This window comes from Convolutriloba macropyga, chromosome 1 (assembly GCF_964194025.1).
Source record: "Convolutriloba macropyga chromosome 1, txConMacr16.3, whole genome shotgun sequence".
NCBI classification, from domain to species: Eukaryota; Metazoa; Xenacoelomorpha; order Acoela; family Convolutidae; genus Convolutriloba; species Convolutriloba macropyga.
In genome coordinates this window covers 45,371,940-45,397,353 of record NC_134468.1, presented here as the reverse complement: position 1 = coordinate 45,397,353, position 25,414 = coordinate 45,371,940, and the positions used below count along the sequence as shown (strand labels likewise).

Below are 25,414 nucleotides of genomic sequence, written 5' to 3'. Positions count from 1 at the left end.
CGCCGCTCAAAAAGCTATGTCTAAACATTTAGCGGTAAATAAAAAAAATTTTTTGAAATTAATTCGAGTAGAAGCTTTTTTATTAGGGGCTTTTAATACACATGCGAGTTCCTTTGACCTCAAGCTAATATCAAAGTAGCAAGTAAATCGTTTTATTGAGTGAGGTCAGTTGCGCATGCCCATAATCTAATTTTGTGAAGAGATTGAGAAATAACGTGACGTGCCCGAACTCCGTTATCGAGAAGAAGTCATTCAGAAAAATTTGATTTTTAAAAATTTGCTGTGTGAGCAAATGTAAAACGAAAAGCGTAACAAGACGAAGCAAAAAACGTAGCGGGTCAAGTCCTCACTTAATTTAAAAAATTTTCATTAACCAAACCAAATACCAGACCTAGAATAAACAATGAATGAATTGGAAAAACCACCTAGCGGATAAATCGGACAAAAAGTGGGAAATAAATTATCATTAATTATATTCAAATTGCCGCACGTGAACAAAAAAGCACATTCAAGAAATCAAAAAACTACAGTCGAGAAACAATTTCGCTCGAATACCGTTTTCTCGCTCTATTTTGAAATTGAAGTGAAAAGATTTACTTCAAAACACTCGCGTCTTCACTCTACTTCCTGTTTTGGCGTAACCAAAATCGATTCTCAATTTGATTTGAAAAATCATGAAAACTTGTGAATAGATCTTAAAAAACTTAGCCGGATGATTTCTGGAAAAAATTCGGAGTAAAAAAAGACCATCTTCATTGACCTACAGCCTCTTCTAATTAATTACACTAAACGTTGAAAAACAAAAATAGAAAAAAATTGACAGAAATTGAAATAAGCATCAAATAAAAGTTTCTTGAAGTTGCGACCTCAAAATAAAAGTTGAGAAAAAGACTGTAAAATATATGAATCCAGGCGGAATGGTAACAAAGTGCAACGAATAGGGAAAAAATGGAAAGTTTTCATATAAAAAATTGGGGAAAGAGAAAAACGAAAAAAAAAGAGAAGAATGACAAAATTAAAAAACTTTATTCTTTATCAAATTCAAAAAAATCTCAAAAAAATGATAAAATTGAAATTACCAACAGTTTTTCAACAAAAATTGATTCCATCATCTCCTTCTAGATCAATCAGCCACCAATAGGTCATAGAGAAATTTTAAAGTTAAAAAATGCAATGACGGAAGAAACCTCGAAAACTCAGAAAATGAAATGTTTTTTTCATTGAAAAGCGGCCTGTTAATGTAACTTTATTTTAATTTTAATGTAACTTTATAGTAACAAAATTTTTAATGTAACTTTTATAGTAAAAAAGATTATATAATTGCTCCCTCCAAATTAAGAAATAAGAGAAATACCAAATTAGAGGAAACAGGCAAAAACTTTAAAAACAAAAGTACATTAAAAAATCTGCTCAATTTTACTGGATGAACTATTACCGGTTTAGGTAATTTAGAAAAACACATCTTACTTAATAAAATTGGTGTTATAAAAACGGCTTTCAAAAAGCCGTACGTGGTCAAAAATTTTTGCCTGCTCAGCGAAACTTTTTTCACGCCTACTTTTCTCGCTCTCTCTCAAAAATGTGATACAAATATCATTCTCCCTCTCTTTTCTCTGCTCTTCAGCAATTTGACCTAAACGCTTTGTTTTCACGCATTTCGCTTCCTGGCAAAAATAGTCTTATAAAAATGGCATGACTACTTGATCACAACTTTTGGAATTTCAAAACAAAGTTTGCGGATATTCTTAGCACACCTATTCACAGCTCAGTCCTCAAAATTTGACTATCCGGGCTCTACATAACATGTTAGTTTTAATGTACTGTGACAGATTAAAATGTAAGATGAAAATGATTTGTGATCTCAAATTAAGACATTATTCTTTCGAGAACTTTGTCAGGGTATTGTACGTGCCGTTTCACATTCATTTAATTCAAATCGTACTCAAAAACAGCTTTTGATAAGTGATCTCAGTATAGAAGTTTTGACACATTAATCTAGTACAAGTCTAGACTATCCAAAAGCAACTGGAACTTTAACAGCAATGCAATCTTTCTGGTCCTCAAAGTACACGAATCTATAGAAGAGGGCTGGAAATTTGAGAAGCATAGTTGGTTTCGGTTATGTAAGCTAAGCAACTTTTACAGTCTCACAAGTTTGGTGAAAATGGTGTCTAAGAGCGATATATATATCAAGAGAATAAGATGATAAACTGTTTGAATACTATGTTCTGATCTGACTTCATAAAACAAAATAAACGTGGTAGATTTGTCATATATTTTGTGTTAGCATCTGCAAATTGGATTAGTTTCCGAAAAACAAAAAGTGGGTGAAACACAGGTTTCGTAAAATAATATTGAAATAATACAGACAAATAATACTTAGTGCATCCCTTGAAATCGAAGCCTTGGTTTTTTCTATTGGAGGCTCCAAAAACCATTGGAGCCTATTTCTTTTCTCTTAAATAACCAATGACAGAAGCAATATTAGAGCAAACAACTTCCGATGGCTCAATTCCAGCCCTAAGAAAAAGCACATCTTCATTTTTTACGACAGAACATAATATAATTTAGTAATTGCAAAAATGAAATGAGGAAAATGGGAAACAATCATTTACTCCTCGAGCATTAGGTTCTTCGAAAAAAATAAAATAGTGCTGAGTTTCAAATTTTGTTTAGATTAATAGCTGATTTGAACGTCGGAAGATTAAAAAATTGTAATGATAGAGAAATTGAAAATGAGTTTTAAGACCGTAGTTTTAATCCTTTCAATTAGTCTTTCAAGCATCAAAAATAGAGGGAAAAAGTTGAAAAGGAATTATTTTAAAAAGCATCAGAATTGCAAGCATTACAAAAAAACAGTTGGGAAGATATGGGAGACTACATCAAAACTAAACAGAACAATCTCTGCCAGCGTCAATTCTCATGAGTTTTAGATTAGTCGGAATTTTTCAAGGTTTCACAAATTATTTAAACGAAAGATTTTAAAAGAAGCAAACTAAGAAAGGAGAAAAAATAGAATCAAAAACACAATTACTGAAAAGAAAACAGTTAAAAATACAGACTGCTGTTTTTTAAAAGTTGACATAATTAAACACAGAACGTTTGAGCACTTCTCAAAATCAAAAGGTTTTTGTTTGAGTAACTAGGTCACACATTCGGGCGGCAAAGCTGAAAAGGAACTTTGAAGTTGACGCAAATGAGCAATCTTCAAAAGCTGCTAGGTTAAAAACACCTCTACCAATACAAACCTGTTCTGCCTCTTATTTCGTAAAACATCCTCCAACAATTTTTCTTAAAAAAATCGACAAAGAGAACTGAATTGCTTTTCAAAAGCGTTTAGGTTTGCAGAAACAGAAAAACTTGAAAAGCCTTTTGTTAAATAACAATATTACTTTTCTCATATTTTTATTGGTTTTCTCACTGGCTCTTGATTACAAATAAAGAGACTGGATTGAAATTTTAAAAAAATGTAATTTGTTTTTCCAAGGTTTTCACCTAGATTAATTTAACTAATGTTCAAAGCAGTTGTTTTTAGCGTAAAATCCAACAAGTTGTTCTTAATCTGAAAAATTTTTTTGTGTTTTCATTTTTCAGAAGTTAGATATCAGCAAAAAAACAAAGAGTGATCTATTTGAATAGGAAAGCTCAAAAACGTTTCTGATAAGCCTAATTTAATTTTTTGGGATAAAAACGTACTGCTTCAAAATTATTCTCATTAGGTCTTTGCGAGAACCTTAGTTTCTGACAAAAATTCTGTAACCTTGGCCCAATTCATGGTTATTGTCATAGGCCACAAACCAGATTATTTGAAAGTCAGGAAACATTGACCGTTAAGAAACATTGACTTTGGGACTGTCAGGAAACATTGAACTAAAAGAAATACTAAGTTTAATCAATTTATGAATGAAAATTTTTCAAAAATGCTTGTGTAATTTTAACCTGAAAACAAAAGTTTTAAACACAATTTGGCTCTAAAGATTTCAGATTCATTCTTATTCAAGGTTCTTTTCAATTGTCGCTCAATTTGAAGGCTAGGATTTTTTCAGGCTCCACTAAAAATGACTTGGAAGTATTTCAGTTATTCTCCAACAAAGTGAAAGATTGAAATTTTTTGTCCCTATAGAACTATTTTATAATAGTTCTATTCTTTTTATAGGTAATTCAGACGTTTAATATAACGTTAAAAATCGTAGATGAGGACAACTATATTGGATGCGAAATTTTACTTTCTTCTCAAAATTTCTGCTGGTTTTTGCAATTAAAGGTGGCGATGTCTCAGTTTCTCTTCTAAGAAACGATAGGTTAAATTTTCTGTCCTAATCCAGTTATTTTTACTAGTTCTGTAATTACATAGGTATTATAAAAAATTTTCCAGAAGTGTGAAATAAAGTGTTAAATCTTAAATGAAGACAATTATATTGGTTGTGCAATATTACTTTTCCCTCATAACTCCAGGTTGTTGCCTCAGTTTAAGAAGGGCCATTCAAAATTAAATGAATGGCAAAGGCCTCAAAATGTTTGATTAGATTTCTTGTGGCTCAATATTTATTGAAACCAGATTAACGGGCAAACTACAAACAACCTTTTTTCACCTTTGAGTAAACAAATCAATTAATGAGTAAGCAAACCATTGACTTCAACTTTAGAGGCATTCGAGATTCCATTTAACAGAAAGAAAAGAATGCTCAAGAGGAACAAAAATAATTAACATAGTTGAGCAATATATGAGACGATTTATTTTTTATCATTGTAAAAAATGAGTTTATTAAAAAATATTGTGCATAAGCCCAAGTATCTCCCTACATTTCTGTTTTGATATTACAACAAATAAACCCTTTGTCTCAATTGTTTCCAGTTGCAGAAAAAATCTGCAAAGCTTATTGATCGTGTGTTAATATGCAGAAACATTTCAATACAATGAATCAAAATTCGTCGATCGTAAACGTAGCTCGAGACAAATTTATAAACGGGAGGTCGTAAAACCTGACAGCAGTTTATTCCAGTACTATATCAATTGAAAGAAAAAATGTAACTGTACAATGCTAAGTTTTGTCAATAAAGGCTGCTTAATTATATATTTTTTCAAAAAAATAAATGTAGAGATTAAATTTGAAACAGTACCTGATAATTGGCATAGTCCAGCACTGCTTGTCTGTAAATCTTGCTGTCGTTTTTCTTCAACTTGTACTTTTTCTCCTTCCTTATCCTGAGAAAAGTGTAGGGTGCCTGGACCAGTTGGTAGGGGTACTCGAGGGTGGAAGCTTGGGGGCCGAGATAGTCTTCTATAAGGTCGCTGATGCAAAGAAAAGAGGCCTGCTTTCTCGTCAAAATTCGACTAAATTCCTCCGCGCTCATAATTGTGCTGTTAAATATTGACTTTATGGCTCTCTTTTTAACTATCAGTGCATTATTGGTAAGGTAAGAGTACTAGTGTAACCACAGGGGTAGTAGTAGTAATAGTGTTATCATTTATATATTATGAATGGATATGATAACCAGGATAGATAGGATTAGTAATAATAATGTTGATATAACAGTGGAGCTTCGTTTCGCTTTTTTGAGCATAATGTCAACGGGAGTAATTTATGCCATTGTTATGAAGCGAGTAAAAGGAATCGTGTGACCATCCCGAACAATAAACTCCCCAATTAAATACACTGAGCACTTTGTTCTACAATTGATGCCGGCTGAAATTTCATGCGTTAAATGACACTTTTTTACAGTAGCACTTCCTTTGCTTTGTCCACACACACGCGCATTCACCGCTCCAACAGAACATGGCCATGCCCCTCATACTGTCGTCACACACGCACAAGTGAAAAAAATAAGGTTGTTCACGTGTTTACCAATCGGTTCCTTTCTGTGTACGTATTGACATATCCAATAATTAGGGGCCGTTTTAATCTCCGGAACAATATTGTTTTTGGAACCTTTGGATAGACAAATCCGCCAGGCTTATACCACTGATACAGCTACCTAGTTATTTATAATAACCAGCTAGTAATAATTATTATTTTCTGTCCGAGGCTTGATCCCCTGACTTGACTTGACTCGGGGGGAGAAAGATCAAAGGCATCGTTTCTCCTTTTCCTGCTGCCGGTGGTGGGAAAGTGGCCATTTGTGTAGATATTCTCAAAGCAATTGGCCAACTATCCACTTCAGGTCTTCACTTTGACACCTGAAACGGATGTTTATTTTCAAGCCTTGTTTACACAAACAAATCAGTCAAGTATCCTTAGATCGTATTTCAAAATCATAGACCAGGAAAAGGGACGTCCATAAAATTTCCATAAATCTTCTGCAAAAATCATGCCTAATATCTAAAGCATAAATGCTATTAATTGAAAAGAAATACTGTTCAAAGTTAAGAGGCGAAGGAGCTCTGGAAAAACAACAACATATAGCTGGATAAATCCAGAACTCGGTTGCTTCTATTGTGCTCATGATGCTGATGATGATGAAATGATACAAATCGTAGTAGAAATAGGAAGAAATGTGTCAATTCTACATGATAAAAATTAACACCCAAAGGTCACTGTCTTGTGTTTTCTGCAACGTTTAACAAATTTAGGCAATAATTCATCTTGTTTTCATAAGAATATCATGACTTGGGAAAAGAAAGAGACAACAATTCAATCTCAGGTTATGAGTGCGAACCTCAAAAATTGAACAGCTGCTTCAAAAATTTGGATCCAATTGAAGTACAGTGAGTCTCAAAAGTTCAGTTAATAGAAATTGAAACAACAATTTCAAAAATTTAAAAGAAGGCTCGTAACTGAAACACTTATATAATGAAAAGCGATCTAATTAAAAAGTCGTCAGATCAGAGAGTTTAAAAAATGCAGTTCCTTATCCGTGACAGTTTTGGAAAAAAATCCGTTTTTAAGCGAACATCTTTTAGGATCAATTTCATGGACGGAAATTGAGACCCCCTACAACAACTGTTACAATTTTTCAGCCATAGGTTTTAAGAGTTTTGGAAATATTGCATTTAAAAATTTTATTCTTTACAAAATACCAAAAAATGACAGAAAATGGCAACAAAATTTTTAGATAGGAAAAATTGACGGTAATTTTTCTAAAACGTCATTTATTTCTTAATATTGATTTATTCGTTTTACCTAAAACATTTTCAAAATGACAAGGTGTTGTTAAAGAAATTTCTTATATAACTTATAACTTTGCCCAGAAAAAAGTCCCAAAGTTTCTGGCAGACAAATTTCCTTAAAGAAAATAATGACGAAAGTCATCAATTTTCTAAGACTATGTTGAAAATATTGTAATCGTACTAATCGACTTTCTTCTATTAAGTTGATTGATCAAATACAGACAGAAGTGGTGGATTATACTATTTTGTAATTATATATATATATATATATATATATATATATATATACATATATATATATATATATATATATATATATATATATATATATATATAAATATATATATATAAATATATCTATATATATATATATATATATATATATTTACACACAAACACACACATATATATATATATATATATATATATATATATATATTTCTTTATATATATATATATATATATATATATATATATATATACGAACACCTTTTTTTCAAAACGTCAAAATGTAATCACCAACATTTTGAGTTTCTACTGTAATCGAGTAACGCCACCTTACGCTTAAAGTTTTCAAACGTCTATGTAATGCTTTGCCTAGGTAACACCTGTAAAGTGACCCGGGATATCGTGAATACACCCTTAAAGTGACCCGAGACACCGTAAACACACCTGTCAAGTGACCCGGGACATCATGAGTAGTACACTTGTTAAGTGACCCGGAAGGTCGAGAATATACCTGCTATGGTTATACAATTATGCGAACGCACCTCGAACGCACCCCAAACGCGCCACAGACGGATCCCGAAATATCCAGTATCAGTGAAAGTAGCAGTATGCACACACTATGTAGTATGTATGTCGCTGTTTTAACTTGTAACGGGTCGTTACAGCAAAATGCATGCATTTTGGATGCTTTTCTGACATGTTTCAACATTTTCGAAAATTTTACACTCATAATTTTACACTGAAATTATTCTTAACAGTCTGAAGAGCTGTTCTGTTTTTTTTCTGGGCATAATGACCAACTTTTTTAATGTAAATAAGCTGTTTCAGTTCTGGGTTCACAAGATAATATGGAGATACTCAGGTTCAGTACTGAAATACTCTGGGTGGTAAGCCCGGGCTAGATTTTGCACAATTTTTTGTCGTTATCTGCCTCAATTTCAACCATAGAACAAGGTTTTTGGTATCTTAGCAAAAAAAGTGTTGTCATTACAGCTGCTTCAGAAACGCTTCTCAAATTGCTATCGAAAGTGTAGTTATTCCTAAATTATTCAATCTTTTGGTCAGAAAAATTGCTTCAGAGTTTCGATTTGCATACAAGAGCATTGTCTTGTTAATGTCGCGAAAAAACCCTAGTTTTAGTTCATCTCTCCGTATTTCATCTCATAACATACTTAATCTTGTGTCAGAACTAAATTCTTCTTTGATTTTTTAAAAAAATATCTTGCTCCATTTCTTTTAAAAAACCAATCAATTTCTTTTTTGCATTTTTGTCATTAAATAAGCAATTTAACGTAGTATTGTCAAAGTATCGAAAGATTTTTTATCATTGAATGAATGTGGTACGAGCCCGATTTTTAAAATTGATTACTTAATTACAATCATTAGTGCCAATTTCTATTTTGTTGTTTCAACGGCTATTATGATCATTTTTCAAATCAAAATACTTCTGAGCATATGCAATTTTGCATACTTAAATACATATTGAAATGCTAGGTACAGGAGTAGAAAAAAACATAAAGTTCTAATCCAAGTTTGAGAAACGCGGGCAAGTTAATTAAAATTTAGAAATCATTTTAAACCTGGCACCAACAAATGAAACCATCAAATAGCGTTTCCATGGTGTTTTTACGGAGCAATGAGCAAAAACACAGTCAAATCGAAAATACTCATTTGTCTCAGCCCAATTTTGTCCCATTGAATATGGCTTGCTGATTCTGATCCTGATGAACACAAAGCTGATATATTGAGATTGTGACCAGATTTATGTTCTTAGCCAGTTCTGATATCCGACGTTGATTTAGAATTGCATAGCACTAATTTTGACTCGATATTATGTCTGTGTACAATTTTGGTAGTAGAACACTCCGATATCTAAAAAAACGCAGCAATAGAAAACTACTATTGTCTAGTAAACGTAGAAGTACTGCTGGTAACCAAGAAACTGACTATACTGATATATAAAATCAAACGTTTTTTCCCATTAAACGATAGGCTCTTTGTTGAAGGCCTAAATGAGGGCTTTTTGTTTGAAAGTTTCAGAAATATCAATGTCATTTCTCTAAAATTTGTTTAGCGGAAAATTAACTCATTTTGAACAAAACGGCAAATATTGATGGAACAAGTAACGATAGCAAAAACTTACCAGCTAACCAAATGTTGAAACTATTAAAATTTTGGTTTCAAATAAACTTTACTGCACATCTTTGTCTTATTTTTCCAAATTTATGCTAAAACATACAAAGCTCATAAATCTGACAACTGCAAATATAGCGAGTAATACTGGACGTAAATGATGCAAAAAAAAACAATTGAAAAAAAAAAGCAGAAAGTCAAAAAAAACTAGGCAACAGTGAAGGGATATCGTAACTTTGAACCCATGTTTTTGGAAATATCAACAATGTCTTCAAAAGAGCATAAAAACGCTTGGTTTGTATAAGTTTATCAACTGCAGAAAGCAGTAAAATTTTGAGAAAAACATGCGTGTTAAACTATGATTTACTTGAACCGCAAATTAGTCCAAAGTTCAAAGAAGTTGTTGATCTGCGAGAATGTTCTAAGTTCAACTTAAAAGAATTGATTACAACACTAATAAAAAACCTTTGAGTTTCTTCAGCAATTCTATCATTGTTCTTCGAAAGAAATCTTTCAAATGTGCAAAGAAGCCATACTAAAAAAGAAGCATGGAAAAAGTGTGGAGCTTCTGTAATTCAAAGCAGCGGACTCAAACAACATGATGCATCGAATGCCGTCCCAACTCAGTTTTGCAGCTCTCCGCGTTGTCAGTTCTCAAAAAAACGAACTTCTATCCAACTATTCAAAAATATTGAAAATAAATAAATAATTAATAATTAATAGGAAAAGGATAAAAAAGGATAAAACCTCAAAAAACGTACGACAAAAACAAAAACTTAAAACCTCATGACAAAAATGCAACGTATTATAGTTCTTTAGTGGAAAATTTCTTCACTGGAAAAAAAACTCATTTCGAACAAAAACGTAAATACTGATGGAACCAGTAAAGTTAGCAAAAACTTACAAGCTAAACAAATTTTTAAAAATATTAAAATTTTGGTTTCAAAAAAAATTTTACTGCACATCTTCGTCTTAATTTTCCAAATTGATGCTACAAACTACAAAAATCAAACATATGAAAATTGCGAGTCTAGAGCAAAAAATGGACGTAAATGAAGCAAAAAAAGCAAATTAAAAAGCAGAAAATTAAAAAAAAACTATACAATAGTGAAGTGATATCATATCTTCGAGCCCATGTTTTTGGAAGTATCAATAATGTCTTCAATAGTGAATAGAAGTAATGCTTGGATAGTTCAAGTTTTATCAACTGCAGAAAGCAGTAAAATTTTGAGAAAACAAGAGTGTTAAACTAAGGTTTATTTGAACCGCAAATTAGTCCAAAGTTCAAAGAAGTTGTTGATCTGCGAGAATGTTGAAAGTTCGACCAAAAAAAATTAATTACCAGACTACTAAAAACGTTTGAGTTTTTAGCAAATTTAATATTGTTCTTCGAAGGAAAAGGAAATGTAGTTCAATGTGCCAAGATGCAATATTAAAACAGAAGCACGGAAAAAATGTGGAGCTTCTTTAATTCAAAGAAGCGGATTCACACAATAGATGATGCATCGAATGCCATCCCAACTCAGTTTTGCAGCTCTCCGCGTTGTAAATTCTCAAAAAAAAACAAACTTCTAACCAACTAATCAAAATTATTGAAAATAAATAAATAATTAATAACAAATAGGAAAAGGATAAAAAAGGATAAAACCTCAAAAAACGTATGACAAAAACAAAAACTTAAAACCTCATTACAACAACGCAACGTATTATAGTTCTTTAGTGGAAAATTTCTTCAGTGGAAAAATAACTCATTTTGAACAAAACCGTAAATACTGATGGAACCAGTAAAGTTAGCAAAAACTTACAAGCTAACCAAATGTTAAAAACATTAAAATTTTGGTTTCAAAAAAATTTTACTGCACATCTTCGTCTTAATTTTCCAAATTGATGCTACAAAATACAAAAATCAAACATATGAAAATTGCGAGTCTAGAGCAAATAATGGACGTAATTGAAGCAAAAAAAAGCAAATTAAGAAAGCAGAAAATTAAAAAAAATATATGCAATAGTGAAGGGATATCATATCTTCGAGCCCATGTTTTTGAAAGTATCAATAATGTCTTCAAAAAACATGAAAAAAGCTTGGTTATTTCAAGTTCAATCAACAAGAGTGTTAAACTAAGGTTTATTTGAACCGCAAATTAGTCCAAAGTTCAAAGAAGTTGTTGATCTGCGAGAATGTTGAAAGTTCGATCAAAAAGAATTAATTATCAGACTACTAAAAAAGTTTGAGTTTTTAGCAAATCTAATATTGTTCTTCGAAGGAAATGGAAATGTAGTTCAATGTGCCAAGATGCAATGTTAAAACAGAAGCACGGAAAAAATTTGGAGCTTCTGTAATTCAAAGAAGCGGATTCACACAATAGATGATGCATCGAATGCCGTCCCAGCTCAGTTTTGAAGCTCTCCACGTTTTTAATTTTCAAAAATGCGAACTTATAACAAACTGTTCAAAAATATTCAAAATAGATCAATAATTATTAATAAATAGGAATAGGATAAAAAATGATAAGTTCTCAAAAAACCTATGACAGAAACAAAAAAATAAAAATCTCAAGACAAGAACCAAACGTATTGTAGTTGTTTTATGGTAAATTCGTTCAGTAGAAAATGAACTCAATCTGAACAAAACCGTAAATACTGATGGAACCAGTAACGTTTTCAAAAACTTACAAGCTAACCAAATGTTAAAACTATTAAAAATTTGGTTTCAAAAAAAAAATTTTTACTGCACATCTTCGTCTTAATTTTCCGAATTGACGCTACAACATACAAAACTCATACAGCTGAAAAACTTTAATCTAGCGGGAAAAACTGGACGTAAATGATGCAAAGAAAAGCCAATTGAAAAATAGCAGAAGGTCAAAAAAAACTATGCAACAGCGAAAGGATATCATATCTTCCAACACATTTCTTTGGAATTATCAATAATGTCTTCAAAAAGCATGAAAAAAGCTTGGTTATTTCAAGTTCAATCAACTGCAGAAAGCAGTAAAAATTTGAGAAAAACAAGAGTGATGCACTAAGGTTCATTTGAACCGCAAATTAGTCTAAAGTTCAAAAAGTTGTTGATCTGCCAGAATGTTGAAAGTTCAACCTAAAAAAAATAATTAGCAAACTAATAAAAAAGTCTGAGTTTTTTCAGGGAAGTCTATTATTTTTTTGAAAGAAATTTAGTTCATTTTGCAAAGAAGCAATACTAAAAAAGAAACAAGGAAAAATTGTGCAGCTTCTGTAATACAAAGCAGCGGATTCACACAATAGATGATGCATCGAATGCCGTCCCAACTCAGTTTTGCAGCTCTCCGCGTTGTTAAATTTCAAAGATAAGAACTTCTAACAAACTGTTCAAAACTAATCAAAATATATAAATAATTAATAATAAATAGGAATAAGATAGAAAATGATAAAACCTCAAAAAACGTATGACAGAAACAAAAAATTTAAAATCTCAAGACAAGAACCAAACGTATAGTAGTTGTTTTGTGGTAAATTTGTTCAGTGGATAATTAACTCATTCTGAACAAAACCGTAAATACTGACGGAACCAGTAACGTTTGCAAAAACTTACAAACTAACCAAATGTTAAAACTATTAAAAATTTGGTTTCAAAAAATTTTTTACTGCACATCTTCGTCTTAATTGTCCGAATTGATGCTACAAAATAAAAAGCCCATACAGCTGAAAATTTTTAATTTAGAGGGAAATACTGGACCTAAATGATGCAAAAAAAGCCAATTGAAAAGAAGCAGAAAATCAAAAAAAACTATGCAATAGTGAAAGGATATATCTTCAAACCCATGTTTTTGAAATTATCAATAATGTCTTCAAAAGAGCATTAAAAAAGCTTGGTTATTTCAAGTTTTATCAACTGCAGAAAGCAGTAAAATTCTGAGAAAAACAAGAGTGATGAACTAATGTTTATTTGAACCGGAAATTAGTCTAAAGTTCAAAAAAAATGTTGATCTGCGAGATTGTTGAAAGTTCAAACTAAAAGAATTAATTACCAAAATAATAAAAACGTTTGAGTTTTTTTAGCAAGTCTAATATTGTTCTTCGAAGGAAATCTAGTTGAATGTATCAAGAAGCAATATTAAAAAAGAAGCATGGAAAAATTGTGGAGCCTTGTAATTCAAAGAATCGGAATCACACAATAGATGATGCATCGAATGCCGTCTTAGCTAAGTTTTGCATTTTTTCCACGCTTTCAATATTCAAAAATACGAAAATGTAATTAACTACTCAAAACAATTCAAAATAAATAAATAATTATTAATAGATAGAAATAGGATAAAAACAGATAAAACCTCAAAAAACGTCTGACAAAAAACAAAAATATAAAATTTCAAGACATAAACCGAATGTATTGCATTCTAAGCTGACTGGCCCTAAACATAATGTATACGGTAAACTTTTTCAACGACTTATAACGAATAAAATTTTTGTCAACGAATAAAATTTTTGTCAACGAATAAAATTTTTGTCAACAAAAAAAAACAAGTTTTTCGTATGAAAGCAAAAATACAAAAATATCTTTCTTCATTTATCAATCCAATTTAGAAATATCAGACCCTCCTAGTGGCATGTTTTCAATTGCTTTGCTGTCACCTTTATTTAAAATCACTTTTCTATAGATAAATTAATCAATTTCCTAACGCAACACTAAAAAATCAAACCTTGCTTGCTTCTGAATGCAGATTATTAATTTTCTACTTCACTAGATCAAATCAGTTTATAAGAGATTTTTAATATTACCACTTTTAATTATATAAACTATAGTTTTAAAAAATCGCCAGAGTCCAGAGGAGAATTAATCAGTGACTCCTGGAAGTAAGATAAACAATTACAGTCGAGCATGAAATCAGATTGACACAATTTGCAAACATGCTTGCAATTTTGCGATCGGGTTATTGAGAGTAAAGACCAAAGAAAAATCAAGTTTCTTCTCATCTGCTATCGTAGCACATTGAATATTTCGGCATTGTGAAATGCGATGCAACCAAAACTTTTGTGGGGTAATTAAATAACAATTAGTAAGCTAAACTTTGTTTATATGAACCAATGGGCTCCATATTTTGAGTCTAGAGTGTAAGCTCACATACGATGATAGCGTTGTCCACAAAAATGGAGAAAGGGGTAGAAAACGAAGCAACGCTCATCAAAAGAGTGTACAATACCAGAAAACGAGACAAATTGAACAGTTCATAACAATTCTGAAGTGGAAGTCAAAAATCATGTAACGTTTTGATCTACACTAGACAAAGATTATATAAAAAATTTGACTGACCTCAATACTGTTCTCAAACAATCATAAGCCTAAGGACATTTTTCTAAAGAGTGCTATTGCGGCAAACTTGCAAAAAGCGAAGGGCTACTTTTCACCGCTGGTTGTTAATCAGGAGATTATGGGTTTTTAATAGGAGTTATAAACGGACAGTCGTCTGTTGGGTTATTCAGGCATACTATAACAACCTGGTTGAGTCGATCCAGGATTTTGCGCACAGTCAGTAAGCGGCAAAGTCTGTTCACATCATAAAGTTGGGAAACGAATAATCTGCCAGAAAAGGGTCAATAGGCAATTTATTACCACATTGACCAGAAAATGTAATAACTTTCTCTACTTACTAGGTCATAACTGATGGTCTCAATAATTTGAAACGGAAGGTCCAATTTTACACTTCAAGTATTTGTTCACAAGATACAAAAGTCCACTAAGGTTCATCGCAGAGACTGGTTGTAACCTTTGCCAGGGCAAATATATTTTGTGTCCGGATATGGATATTCAGTAAAGCTTTTGATGATAAAATCAATAATAATAAGAATGGTCAATGCTTGTCCCTGAATTTCACCGAGTGAGAAGAAAAAAAGATACAATAAACCGACTTGTACTCATAGCAGAAATGGGAGGAAAAAAAACTCGAGGAAGCAAAGTTGTGACAAAAAAATTCTGGTGTGGCATTTTCTAGCAAGGTAATGGGATGTTAAAAGCGAAGCTCTTGTTTTCGCTGACAAAAATCTGAAATTATTATTGACTGAGTTTGTGACCTGAAGTAATTTCTTGCAAGTAATTTCTTGAAGTAATTTCTTGAAATTTTTTAAAATTGGTAACTACTAAAATATGAATTTTCGTCAGTGTCTCGAACATAAATTCCACGATTTTTTTTCTCTTGTCGATGGGAATTACACTTTTTTTCAACTTTTCTCTTTATGCTAATCGCAACAGTTGAACAATCGTTCGTTCAAACGGGGATGGTACAATTAACCTGTCGCTTTAGCCCACTGAGATTGTGTGATAGCCCAGTTGAGCGGGTGCTATTTTTATAAGTTGGTCTTTCATGGAACCGTGCCTCGCCTGTTTGTATGGACAGTTTCAACTGGCGATCACCGTATTGACCGACAGAGCTCTTAGTCGACAACCCAACAAATAAGAGTTTAAGCCATCAACCCGACCACACCAATTTTAATGGCTGGACGAACTGGTGATATTTTGACCAATCTGATTTTTGACCTATCAAAATTATGCATGGAGGCTAAATTTCTCATTTGTTGGCTAAACCCCCGGTCGGCTAATAATCTCAGCACCGTCACAACTATTTTAGTTGCCAGTATCTATCTATTTCTATAAAATACGAATATATATGCGAAGATATATATGGTAAGAGAGCGAGGGAGAAGGAAAATAGAAAGAAAGAGCGGTACTTAAGTTTTCCTTGGAGAATTCAAAATCAATTTCCTCAGATTAGTTACATAAAGAGAAGGCCAGAAGACTTAATTTAGTACGTGTTATTTGTTATTTCACTAGTGTTTTTCAATGAAATGGCAACAACACATAATGTTATGTGTATACAAAGCTTAAAACACACTTCCGAGAGAACAAACACAACACGGCCGGCTACGTAAGAATAAAGAGCACATTCGATCAAATTTTATCGCCAAAATTGATGTTTGTCTTGTTCACAGATTCTGTCAACGTTCGAAATCATTTCGCGATCTTGTTAAAAATTTAACAGCGGTAACTGTCGCCTCTTAAGTTTTCACCCCCCCCCCCACCCCCCAACTGCTTCAGCTTCGATTCTGCCCAATGTTGCAGTCGAGTTAAATGTTTTGCTGAAGATCCGCGAAAGTAAACAGTTTCACGTATATTCAAAGCACTTTATGGAACTTCCAGACAAGTGGCGTTAAATGAAACAACGGTTGTGGGGTTGGGGTTGTGTAGTTCGGGAAGAGGGGCGAGGGGGGTGGGGGATACTGGTTAATCGTTTAGGATAAAAGGTTGAAACGTGTTTTTGTGGTATTTGGTAGTAAACACCAGATTAAATTCTGTAAACAAAAATTTGGACCTCGTAAGTACACGAATTAAAAGTTGTTGTTGGTGCCGATTTAGTTTGAAGTTGGAGAGTATCCTATTCTGGCTGCTGCTTCCAATTAGCTCATTATGACATGACTGACTCTAATGAAGTCTCTATAGTTAATGATCTGGACCAAAGTAAAGCATCTGAAAACAGAACTAGTATGCCAACAGTTAAATTGACCCATTGAGGAAATAATCAAGATCATGGATAGATGAATCCACAACAGGACGATGATAATGTGTGAAATTTCGAAATATTCACAAATCCTATCAAAAAGCTTCTGTAGACCATCTATTCAAAAGATGGTGGTGATTTCTCATATTTAGATATAGAAGGGATAAACTATTTAAAAAAGATCTTTGGCCTTTTGTTTATTCTCAATAATCGTGAAATAATAATTAAAAACAAGGAAAAACTTCGAAAATTGTAAGTTTTGCTCCTCTTATCTCGTAGAGGGTGATATTTGTCTTTTTAAACTCTTGAACATGTCAGATTCCATAGTTATGTAGACAGAAATGAAAAAACTTATCTATTTAATTATTCCTTTATCACTGCATTTAAATAATTGCATATTATTAATTTCAAAATGAGAAGAATCAACTTTTTTATTGTCAAATTGTTTTTACCAAGCTGTGATATAGCTGAGTAGTGTTTCGGTGTAAATATTAGTACATTTTTTTTAAAAAAAATAGTAGATTATTGCATATAATTTTCGGCAGGAAGCAACATGAATTTCCGTTTGAGCGAATTATTTCAACTCGACACAAAAAAGAACATTAGTGAGGAGCAAAATCTTCTGAAAACTTTTCGAACATTTTGATAAAAATCTTAGATCATTGGCTATCAAACAGACACATTTAGAAGTTTTAATTCTGCTTCCTTAGAAAAGCATTTAGAAAGCTAGATCTATATGACAATATGATATACCCGAATTTTGGCCAAATTTGAAAATTTTCTAAAATTCTGAAAATATTAGATGGCGTCAATTACACGTCGACGTACCAAGAATGTCACTACCGTCAATTAAATATCATAAATAAATTTTTTTGCATATATACTCTTTTATATATAACTTTGAAGAAAATAATTGTCAAAATGAATGTGCAAGCCAAAAAATATCGACAAGAACATCAGAAATTCAAATTGTCTCACATTTTTTTCTTCAGAAAATTTAATGTCATAGTCATTCAATTTTTAGGATGAACTCAACCCATTAATTAAGTGTGTCTTTGACACTATCGCAACAAACGAGAATATTCAGTACCCATACTCTTATAAAACTGCAAGGAGAAAGCTAAGCAGTCAAAACATGTGACTAAGAATTTCAGACAAAACTTAAGGTTTCAATGAATTTTTCCAAATTAAATTGTTTAAAGTAATCAGATCCATAAACAGTTCACAGAAAACAAAATGTATCTTCATTTAGGGGTTATCAAATAGACGATTCTCTGTCGGGCATGAACTCAATAACAATGTAACATAAGTAACCCGAAACGGACAAAAACGCACCGTATTTCAAAAATTGCAATGAAAGCGCATGGTGCTAAAGTAAAAAACAATTGATATAAGTTCAAACCAATTCAGATGACAATGTCTAAGAGCCATTGAAAGTCGTGAATCTAATTTATTATATTAGAGAAATTTATATAAAAACAAATAAAATCTATTTTAAATAATTTAATATGTTAGTGAAAACTGAAGAAACGATGATACATTTAAAGTAGCTGTTCCGATTAATATATGCGAAGCAAAACTTGGCCAAAGAAATATCTTTAGCTATCAGTGAATCAATTTTTTCCCGTTGCTTCTTCAAACCATCCAAGTTATTAAATCAAATTTGGGCAAAAAATTGTTCTGTGCTAACCACAAAGAATATGGCGAAATTATACAAGTTGCTTGTAATACATCAAATAATGTGATGCAAGAGGAGTGCGCTCAACAAATCTCAGCAATCCAGATAAAATTTTCATCGAAAATAATAATCAAACTTAATATTATTACTATGAAAATAGCTTGAGACTACGTATGAGGAACGTATAATCACTTGGGAGTGAGTTAAGTACAGTTTTCTGAATAAAAAACGACAACTCTTCTGGAATAGTGTAATCAAAACATTTTTCTAAGTGCGTTCTAAAACAAAAAGAGGAGCACAAACAGAGGATTAGCTTTTTTCAACCTGTTAAAAACTTATTTGCCACAGAACCTGTCATTAACCAACATCATTTTTTGTTTATATGATTTCATTAAAAAATGTTTTTTAGAGCAATTTTTTGTCAGAACAATTTGGAAAAAATTTGAGAACCACTGGTTAAAAAATGAGAAAAAAACATTAGAATTTAATTCCTGGTTTAAAAAAAATTTTTGGAAAAAAGGCAAAAATTTTAAGTTTTCCGTGTGTCTGTTGCGATGTAAAATTTTTTTCAATCTCAGAATTATGCCTATTTCAAGTTGACAATTCATTGTCTATCCAAACAATTCTTTTTTTAGAGGACACATAAAAAGTATTTTTTGAAACTATTTTTTCGCAAACTATGAAAAATTTAAGACAATTCATTGTCAACGAGTTCTTTTAAACGGTACATTATAGTTCTCTATAGTTTTCTACCCAAAATTTTTCAATAATGTTATTAGTTGATTGCAAATATTCATGTTTGCTGATAACTTTTACTGGTTGAAAGTAGAAAATTTTACATGTAGAGAAAAGAACCTTGATCCCGAAACTGCAAATTTTTGCTGCATGGAAAATTTGAAGAAAATGCTTACAAAGCTGTTAAAAGGGGAAAATATCTGAAGATTTCATCTCCTAAAAGAATATTTTTTTAACAGCTTTAAAGTATTCTTGTCAGAAAATAAATGAACAACAATCATTTTTTCAGGTCGTCAATGCTTGCGCATTCGACTATATAATTGATGCTCTAAAATCAACATCAGAATTCAAAAAGCTGTCTTCATATTCTATATCTGAAATCAAAAAAATTTGTTACAAAGAATTACTTAATTGTTCAAATTGCAGGCAGTTTTAATGTAGTAGGGGAAAAAACATCAACGCAATAAATATGTTGGAAGATGTTGTTCTGAAGACATGTCATATCAAAAGCCCATTAAAAAAATGACCTGAAGGTCAAAAATTAGCACAGCACAGATTTCGCCGACCAGTTGGTTAGCAAATTCTGTCTATTCCAAAAAATTTTTCAATCGCAGGTTGCAATATAACATTTGTTCAAACTATAAAAATTTCTTTTTAACAAAAACAATTGCAGCATAAAAGTAGTCAGTAGGAGAAATATGGTATTTACTGGCGTCAATGAGCATTCATCAAATCAAGCGTCAGTTCAACATGATCATCTGAGAAAGAAGATTTTTAAAAAATCTTGTAAAACTCTTTCTTAAAAAAATTATTAAATATTTTCTTGGCTGAGAAAAAAAGATGAAATCCTATCATCAGTCAAGGTTAGATTAAAATGATTTCTAAAACAGAGCGCTTCCGCTCTCTTTTTCGTACTTTGAGTACGCAATCAGACACTTAACCCCGTAAAAGTAAAAGCGTCACAATTTTGAAAGCACTCAGGTTTTTTGTAAATTTTACCACATTTTAAGATTTTGTACTCGTCAATCTTCAAACTAATAAACATTTAACTGTATTAGGCAACTTATTGGATAGATACTAATCAGCTGTTTCAAGTCTAGTTGAATTCAATTTTTGGGTTTTTTTGAAGGTTAAACATTTTTTGTTTGGTTTCTGAGGTGTCTGAAAAATGATAGTTTTTATATTATTATAGTACAATTTAAACGTAACAAAGTCATTTCATCGCATTTCCTGTTACTAGTACATACAAAATCCGGATGATCTTTGCTGTGTAGCTTGTTTGAGTTTATTTTTAATCAACTCTCGTTGCGATGACAGACAAAAATTACCGATGTACTATCTAGTTATCGCCCGATGCATACTCCGAAAGCTGAAACAGTATGGATGCGCTGTTTTGGTATTAGGCTATATTTTTCGCAACTTTCTCGCCACTATTGCTGCATGAGGGATGGCGAAAAATTGGAGAAACGAGAAAGTTTATTCGGCTGATGTGCGGATTATGTTATGCATTTGTTAAAATAGCAACGAGAGTTGATTAAAAACATTTCCACGCGATTGTTATCGCTCTGTCGAAGTTATTAAACAGCTCATCTTTGGCTCGGATTTTGACAACTTCTCGATGGCGATAATAGGATTGTTGTAATATTCATTTCAATACTCTTAACACGGCAACAGTTTCGAGAAAAAAGTGGCCAAAGAGTTTCGAGAATATTTTAGATTTTCGTAGAATTAATTGGGCGCAAACACATTGTTTCACCGGTAAGTTATGCAACTTTGTTATCACAACGAAAAAAAATCAATGGAACACTCTTAAAGCTTTATACCTGCTAAATCGATGGTCTGTCGAAATTTTTCTGGAGCGGCAGATATCTGACAAGAATCCTACATGGTTAACGGTTATCTGGTAAGACTCTAGTAAGAGCTCAGCTCTTATAAGAATATATATATATATATATATATATACATTTATATATACATTTATATATATATATATATATATATATATATATATATATATATATTTATATATATATATATATATATATATATATATATACACAAGCATATATATATATATATATATATATATATATGTATGTTTATATATATATATATATATATATATATTTGGGTATTTATATATATATATATATATATATATATATATATATATATATATATATATATATATATATAATCTTACAAAGGTCTTGCACGAATGTTGCAATATTCCGAGAGTTTGCAGCAGATGTTCGTCACAGTGTGATTAAGGGCCTTTGCATAATTCATATCTTGACAGTGTAATACCCCTAGGAGAAATTAGTTTACCAGGATTTATTACCAGGAATTACCAGGAGCTAATGCGTATAGGTTGATATTTGAAAAGTGCAGACTGGACCAATTGAAAAAGTAAGTAACAAATAAATGAACTTACAAACTTTCTTCTCTGCAGCCGATAATATCGATGACAATCAAATTGAGAATGTCTTCCAGCAGATTTGATTGTTATTGTTAACATGAACAATACACTTTAACCATTGTTTGCACTGAGGTGACAAAAACACAGTAGCAGTATTCAAGCAAGAAAACCAGTGACTGGACACAAAAATCAGACCGATAGAACGTGTCTTTGATGGTTATATCATTATACACAACAACACAAAAGGCTGTAAAACGTGTGTTGTCATCTAAAGGCTACAACAAACGCTCTCGAAAAAACTCTCGAGCAAAAAATGTTGTTTGATAAGATTCGCTGTATTATTAATTGACTTTCGCACAATACACGTCATGTGAATCATGATTTTTCTTACACTGTACGGCTATCACAAAACATAGCCTAATCAACTCATCAAAAAGTTTTTACTCGCAAGTTTTATGATCGATTAAATTTACTTTTAATTGCAAGTGCGGATTCTCGTTGTTACTTTTTTTCGTCATAATCACAATCATTAATATTTTTATTACTGTTAAGCTGGTAAAAAGCGTTGAGCTAAAGGAAATAATCAAAGTAATGATAAAGCGCTTAATGATGTAATAACGTATTTGGTTATGACAAAATTGGTAATGTCTGAAAGACTAACTGGTTATAACTGCTCAGAATTGGTTTAAAGGTGTCCCATTGCTAAAAGTGATAAAATGTAAAAACCAAAAACAATAAAATGTTACAGATCATTTGCCGCCAGTCACAGTAAAGCCTTTGTAAGACCACAGGACATTCTAACGCAGAAAAGGGGGCTCAAGAAGGCTAAAAATCAGTTCTGAAACAATAAATTTTGACGATAGAACAATTAATTCTTTCAAAATCTCCGTTCGAAACAAAAAGCTGACAAATATTTTTTTACTAGTGAACTTATTCATGCCGTATAAATTAGGAATTTTGGCATTTCGGTTTTAGTCGTGAAGTAACGTTTTAAACTTAAATGATTTTGTTCTAGTTAAAACAGTGACACAAGAGTAAATGCTAGTTTTATTGAGATTTCTTTTAAGATGATCTTAAACAACTAATGAACCGAAAATAATCAACACTTAGGCAAATTTTCAAGCAGAATGTGTTACATTTAATTGCGGAAAACATTTTTTCTCGTCCAATCGATTATTCGTCCCATTGAACGGTTAGGGACACAAAAAAACCACAGCTAGTGAAGCTTAATTTTTTGTATATATTGGAAAATGTGAAGAAGCGAATGAGTTGTGCTGAAGTGGAAAGCGAGGCATGAGTAGAACTGGATTAGTGGAGTGTGAAATTGGAAGGGGATTTAAAGCATGATGAGAGATGCGGCCGCTTACAGGGATCAAGGCCGCTCTCTGCTTCTCTTTCTGGTGGTGGTGGTGTTTTCTTTTGAGACATCGTGTCCGAATTCAAAGGCACCACTCAACAAACAGAGACTTAGATTAAAAAAACCATTAAAGGAACGTGCTCCTCTGTGAAGCAAAAAAAGGTGTCATGGTAATTTCACCCCTACTAACATAACCTGCTAAAGTTTCCTTGATTTCTAACCCTGCTTTATTATTCAAAGTTTATACTGCTTTACTATATCAAAGTTTAATCTATCTGCAATTTCCTCCATTTGCTATATCAAATTTCCACAGTTCGATAGTTACAGCAAGAAAAGACCGGGTTTTTAGGTTAAAACACGCTATCAATTAAAAGCTCAATATTTTTTGTTCCAACACCTCAAATTAAATTGCAGTGAAGCAACTTTAAATCGTCACGGCTTTTTTGTTAGAGCAGCTTTGGTCTATCACATTACGTAGGGACGATACATGAAGAAAATTTTTCAAATTTTCGGTTTTTTTAAAAAAAAAGGAAAGTTCAATCAAAATTTTCAGGAATTTGACCTCTTTGCGCTTTATATACGCTTTTAATGCATATACTATACATGGTTAAAATTATTAATCAATGCACAAATACTGAAAATGACGTCACGAAATTGCTGGGGTAGAAATTCCAATCATACAAAAAACTTATATCATAACTGTATGTTATGAATTCTAGGTCGGAATCACATAGGGTATCTTCTTGGAAGAATCCCTACTTGTTAATGATTGCCCCAGCTCGTTGGTTTGCGCGCTGAAGAAAGTTAAATTTTCGCAGGATTTTTGTTGGTTCGTCTAAAGGGAAATTGTATTGCTAGGAGTAGATCATTTCGAAGACAAGAACGCAGGATACCAAAAACTCAATATCCACATTTGGTAGGTTTTTGAGAGACTCTTCTGATTTTAGAGTTTTTTTTTGGTAAACATGAGATAAAGATCAGTTCCTGTAGCAGCTCCTAAAACTCCTACTCCTACACCTACAATTATTTCTACGCCGTTCCTCTCGATCAAACTAACATTTTTTTTAACATTTTTTCGATTAACCATAGCTCGCACTTGTATTTCCTGAGTTCCAAACCGCAGTGTGCTCCTGATTCCAGCTCCCAACTGCTTTTCTCCAAACAGGTTTTCTGCGATTTATTTACAAAAAAGGCGCCCAAGAGTTTCAACTAAAGCATTAGGGATAATGCTTGATTTCATTCATTTCAAGGCTGCTAGTGAACCATTGCACATAGCTAAGGTAAAAAAGCTTGAGAGCTGGCTCGTGCTGGCCAGGTTGACAAATTTGAATAGGGGTGTCATCGCCCGTTTGAACTGATCTTAAATGAACAATTGATTGCGTGAAGAAGATGTTCGAGATACGTTTCTGACCATTGTAAATTTGGTAACAGACTAAAGTTCTAAAAGCTCATTTGCTTCATCAAACTGATTCGCTTCGCAGTTGTAGTGTTCCATCTGATCAAGGCTTTTTCCCTCGAATTCAGTTTTTCGAGAGTTCATCCAGTGTTTTTCTGTTGTCGGGCGGGTGCTAATACCTACTACGAAAAATATTTTGCCAATATGCCGATTTGTCATTGAAGAAAAAGTGTCTTGACTAGAAATTTTCTGGTTGATACACTTCTTTAATTATCAAAACACTCGGTATTAGAAATGGAGTGTTCTATGATTATAGTGAGAATTCCGACTACCGCAAGCAAAAATTTACAGGGTTATAGCGCAGGGTTGGAATCTGTTTACTGCATATTGTTCGTAAATTTGGTTTGGAATGTTGCGGGGCCTGTTGAATCAAATTCTATTAATCCAAATTCAACCTACCTTTTCTACGCGAACAGATAAGTCTTTTAGTAAGTTTTTTGCTGTTTAAAACACGAGTGTGTTGAGATTACTGACTAATTGACTTAGAGCAAAGACACCTATCGTAGTTTGAGCCCAATTAGAATAATCTATATTTGGTCTTGGCAAAATTGTGCTTGAAGATTAAGACATTATTAAGATTATCCTTTTATCGGCATAAAAAAGTTTGGTTGGAACTCACATTTCCAGTGAAGTCCTTATATCACTATTTGTCAATTCACTAAACTGTTGCGCTCAGCCACATAAAAAATTGAAAAAGACGTTTTTTCTTGAACTGCTTGTGGTTTGTTCAAGTGACCTCTTGTCGGGGAACAATGAACCTACAACTTGTCACTG

General features: G+C 32.2%; 1 protein-coding gene across 8 annotated transcripts in view; it reads right to left on the bottom strand.

Moving 5' to 3' along the window:
* LOC142339495 (uncharacterized) overlaps positions 1-25,414 on the bottom strand; it is a 67,960-nt gene that overhangs the window by 2,493 nt on the left and 40,053 nt on the right. For 2 of the 8 annotated variants that reach the window (XM_075389604.1, XM_075389589.1), the window contains exon 2: positions 5,122-6,178. In XM_075389604.1, coding sequence (XP_075245719.1) covers positions 5,122-5,355 — 234 coding nt within the window. In that variant the 5' untranslated portion in view covers positions 5,356-6,178. The other 6 variants (XM_075389581.1, XM_075389561.1, XM_075389571.1 and 3 more) reach the window with 6 other exon arrangements.